The sequence below is a fragment of the Charadrius vociferus genome, unplaced genomic scaffold (genome assembly GCF_000708025.1).
Source record: "Charadrius vociferus isolate BGI_N301 unplaced genomic scaffold, ASM70802v2 scaffold163, whole genome shotgun sequence".
In the NCBI taxonomy this organism is placed as follows: domain Eukaryota; kingdom Metazoa; phylum Chordata; class Aves; order Charadriiformes; family Charadriidae; genus Charadrius; species Charadrius vociferus.
The window spans coordinates 13,860,125-13,864,694 of NW_009648332.1; the positions used below are offsets into that span (position 1 = coordinate 13,860,125).

The following is a 4,570-nucleotide window of genomic DNA, read 5'->3' on the forward strand; positions in this document are numbered from 1 at the left end:
TAGAGTGATTTAATCTAGTAGAAAATTCTAAATTACAGGAGCCATCATGGTAATATATTGCTCCAATTTTTTTGAATTCTCCTTAAATGAGAAATCACTTTTGCTGTGTAAGTTTAGGAAAGTGGTGAAAGACTGCTAGTAATATATCAGACACTTCTTTAACTTACACCTGCTTGTTGCTTCTACTTGAACAGTATCCAAATGTTGGGTCAAAATATACTTTCTCCTAATCGGTGATGCTGGTTTTACTCCTCATTTAAATTTTTGCATTCCAAGTAACTTTCCTTAAAATAAATATGATGGTTAGGTACCAGGAGTTCTTGGATCCTCTTTCTATGCTCTGGATGTTAGGCCAAATGTTACACACTGAAAACTGTGAAAACAGTAATAAGCTTCAAGTGTTTAATGGTGAGATAAATTGTTTTTAACAGTTCTCTAAGGGTGTCTTTTCTTTTTTTCCTCTACCAGCTGCTGTTCTCTCACAGGTGAAAGTCATGATCACGCTAACAGAACTCAAATTCTTAGCAGATGCCCAGTCATCGTACCACATCCTAAAACCATGGTGGGATGTCTTCTGGTATTACCTCACCATGATAATGCTGCTAGTTGCTGTGCTCGCTGGGGCTCTCCAGCTTACTCAAACCAGAGTATTGTGTTGTCTTCCTTGCAAGCTAGAATTTGACAATCATTGTGCCGTGCCTTGGGATTTAATTAAAGCCAACCTTAACATGTCGGCTAGCTCTACAGCACAGATAATCATCCCGCTTAAAATCCAGAATGATCTCCATCGGCAGCAGTATTCCTATATCGATGCAGTATGTTATGAGAGACAGCTTCACTGGTTTGCCAAATTTTTTCCATACCTAGTGCTTCTGCATACCTTTATTTTTGCAGCTTGCAGTAATTTCTGGCTTTACTATCCTAGTACAAGTTCCAGGCTTGAGCACTTTGTAGCCATTCTTCAGAAGTGTTTTGATTCTCCATGGACAACACGTGCCCTCTCAGAAACAGTTGCCGAGCAGTCTGTGAGGAAGTTGCCAATAGCCAAATCAAAAGCAGTGATTTCATCACCTGGGAGTTCAGTAGATATAGGGGCCAGCCGACAGTCCCTGCCGTATTCGCAACCTGGCTTGGAAACAACCGGAAGAGAAAATTCAAGTGTTCTTGACAAAAAAGAAGGGGAACAAGCTAAAGCTATATTTGAAAAAGTGAAGAAATTCAGAGTACATGTGGAAGAGAAGGATGTCATATATAGAGTGTACATGAAACAGATTATAGTGAAAGTCATTGTATTTGTAATAATAATAACTTATGTCCCCTACTATTTATCATTTATTACACTTGAAATTGATTGCGTAGTTAATGTTCAAGCCTTTACAGGCTACAAAAGGTACCAGTGTGTTTATTCACTAGCAGAAATTTTTAAAGTTTTGGCTTCATTTTATGTTGTTTTAGTGATCTTCTATGGCTTAACGTGTACTTATAGTTTGTGGTGGATGTTAAGAAGTTCACTTAAGCAATATTCTTTTGAGAAGTTGAGAGAGAAAAGTAATTACAGTGATATACCTGATGTAAAGAATGACTTTGCATTTATTCTCCACTTGGCAGATCAGTATGATCCTCTTTATTCCCAACGATTCTCAATATTCCTGTCTGATTTGAGTGAAAACAAACTGAAACAGATAAATCTTAACAATGAATGGTCAGTGGAAAAACTGAAAAATAAACTAGTAAGAAATTCCCAAGACAAGATTGAACTTCACCTTTTCATGTTAAATGGTCTTCCAGACAGTGTCTTTGAACTGACAGAAATAGAAGTCCTAAGCCTGGAACTTATTCCTGAAGCCAAACTTCCTTCAGCTGTGACCCAGCTAGTCAATCTCAAAGAACTCAATGTTTATCATTCATCACTAACTATGGATTATCCAGCAGTCAGCTTTTTAGAAGAAAATCTGAAAACATTGCGCCTGAAATCTAGTGAGATGGGAAGAATTCCGTTTTGGGTCTTTCATCTAAAAAATCTACAAGAATTGTGCTTAACAGGATATTTCATGCTAGATCATCATAACTCCATATACAATGAAAGCTTTCAGGGGCTAAAAAATCTGAGATCAATTCACCTAAAAAACAACCTTTCCCGTATACCTCAAGTGGTTACAGATCTTCTGCCTTCTTTACAACATTTGTCTATCAACAATGAGGGAAATAAACTGATAGTGCTAAATAACCTGAAGAAGCTGGTAAACCTGAGAACCTTGGAATTAATCTGCTGTGATTTAGAGCGCATTCCCCATTCCATTTTTACCCTAAACAATTTGCATGAAATTGACTTAAAAGAAAATAATCTCAGAACGGTGGAAGAAATAATTAGTTTTCAACATCTTAAGAACCTTTCTTGCTTAAAATTGTGGCACAACAGTATTTCATATGTCCCAGTGCAGATTGGTGCATTATCAAACCTGGAGCAACTGTATCTGAATTATAATAATATTAAAAATGTTCCATTGCAGCTATTTCTTTGTAAAAAATTACATTATTTGGATCTTAGCTATAATAAGCTAACCTCCATCCCTGAAGAAATCGGTTATCTGACCAATCTGCAGTACTTGGCTTTGACAAAAAACCATGTAAGTAGAATTTTGAATTACTACTTTAAAAAAAAAAAAATCACATATTGCCTTAACCTACCATTTCTTCTGGAGCAGCCTCTGGTTCAAACTGCTTTTGTGGTGTTCGTGATTAAAGTAAACCCAGTAAAGGGGTGGTGCTTGTTTAATTACTAAAACTTTGGTGTCATCAAAGCTTGCGTAATACCAAGTAAATACTATCCTGGTCTGTAGCAGCTTAAGAGCTCTGATCCAGAGATAGTATAGGTTAGGATGGCTGCAGAAATGTACCTTCCCTTTCCCTGCAGCTGTCTATCCTATGTTGTATTTTAATGGAAGTGAACAGTGTTAAATTTTTACCTTAAAATGTCAAACTGAAAGCTGCAGTGAGTCAACAGCTGGTCGATGAGCAGCTCAGCTGTCTGATTGGGAAGAGGGAAATAATTATAGCAGGTAACCTCATTAGCAGTGCTAAACTACCTGGCTTGTTAGTGTGGGGTCCAAGCTTGTGACTTAACACTTCTTTTGAGGTTTATAATTGTTTTCACTGGTGAGGCCTGTTTTGGATGTTGTATGTCAGTAGTGTGGACCAGGGCTAAGTTACTACTGTACTGCACAGATAACTGCTTGTGCAGGTTTCACCACAGAGGAGCTGTTAAACGTCTCTCCACAGAATCTGTGTTTGTTCTTCGTTAAGTGATTCTTAGGAGACAGTAGCCTATTTATCTCCCCTGCCACCTGCACATGCACACATTTGTAAGCACTTCCGCACATGTATGTATGTATATGCTCCCCCCCGCCATGCTTATGTCGTGACTTCTGCCAGTAGCTAAGCATCTTCACAACAGGACAAGTATATAAAATCATTGTTGTGTTCTCAAGCACTTTTTTGTATTGTGATAGAATCATTACAATTTTCCCTTTCCTTATCCTTCTGTAAATCGAGAGGGGTTTTTTTTATCCTAAAATAAAACTGAGAGATGTGAAAACATGCAGCTGCATGTAGGCTAACGACTTTTAATGTACATAATTTTTGTTCTTTTCTTTCCTTTTTCTAGATTGAAATGCTGCCTGATGGATTATTTCAGTGTAAAAAGCTGCAATTTCTTCTTCTGGGAAATAACAGTCTAATGAATTTGTCCCCTTGTGTGGGTCAGCTATTGAATCTTGTTCAATTAGAGCTCATTGGAAACTATCTTGAATCACTTCCTGCTGAAAATGCTGAACTGGAAGAATGTCAGTTCTTAAAGCGGAATAGTCTAATTGTAGAAGAAAGGTTGTTAAAAACACTTCCACCTCGCGTAAGAGAGCGTTTGCAGATGAGCTCAGATAAATGCTAAGTTTAAAATGAAACTCTGCATCATTGCGTTTTGTAAGATTTTTGCTTAGTATCTCTCTAAAGATCTGTATAGGTGTAGAGAAGTGAGGGAAAGATAACAGTTTACAAATCAGTCTTAAACTTAAATGCATTGAACTGGACTGTATTGGAAAAGAAAAATTTATTTGGATTCAAACAAAAATCAGCCTTTTAACAGGTAACCATATGTTTGAAAAATCTGAAATATGAATTGTTGGTTGGGTTCTACTGGTTGAAATAATTCAGTTAAATGTTTATGATAGTATTGAAATGGAAGAGTTGATTGCCTTGCTACAGTGAGAGTGTACATACTTTTTTCCTATGGGAATTTTTTCTGTTGATAGGGATAATTTTAAACAGTTTCATCTCCTGCTATATGAGATCTAAGAACTGTCTGGAATTAGTTTCTAAATATGAAGTCTTCGCTAACTTAGTTTAAACTCTTAATTTAACATATTCTATTTGAGCAGTTCAATTGCATGGGGTATACTGAAAGTAATTTTTCAACATACCTTAATTTTTAAAGCTTTTAAGAAATACTGAGCACTAATTCTATGATTGTGAAAGATGCCATTTGAATCTTGCTATTAAAACCAGTTGGACAATA

At 36.5% G+C, this 4,570-nt stretch overlaps 1 protein-coding gene across 1 annotated transcript in view; it reads left to right on the forward strand.

The window, feature by feature from the left end:
* LRRC8B (leucine rich repeat containing 8 family, member B) overlaps positions 1-4,098 on the forward strand; it is a 5,784-nt gene extending 1,686 nt beyond the window's left edge. The window contains exons 3-4 of the mRNA XM_009884725.1: positions 469-2,627; positions 3,665-4,098. Coding sequence (XP_009883027.1) covers positions 495-2,627; positions 3,665-3,946 — 2,415 coding nt within the window. The 5' untranslated portion in view covers positions 469-494 and the 3' untranslated portion in view covers positions 3,947-4,098. The remainder of the gene's footprint in view (positions 1-468; positions 2,628-3,664) is intronic.
* Positions 4,099-4,570: the final 472 nt, after the last annotated feature.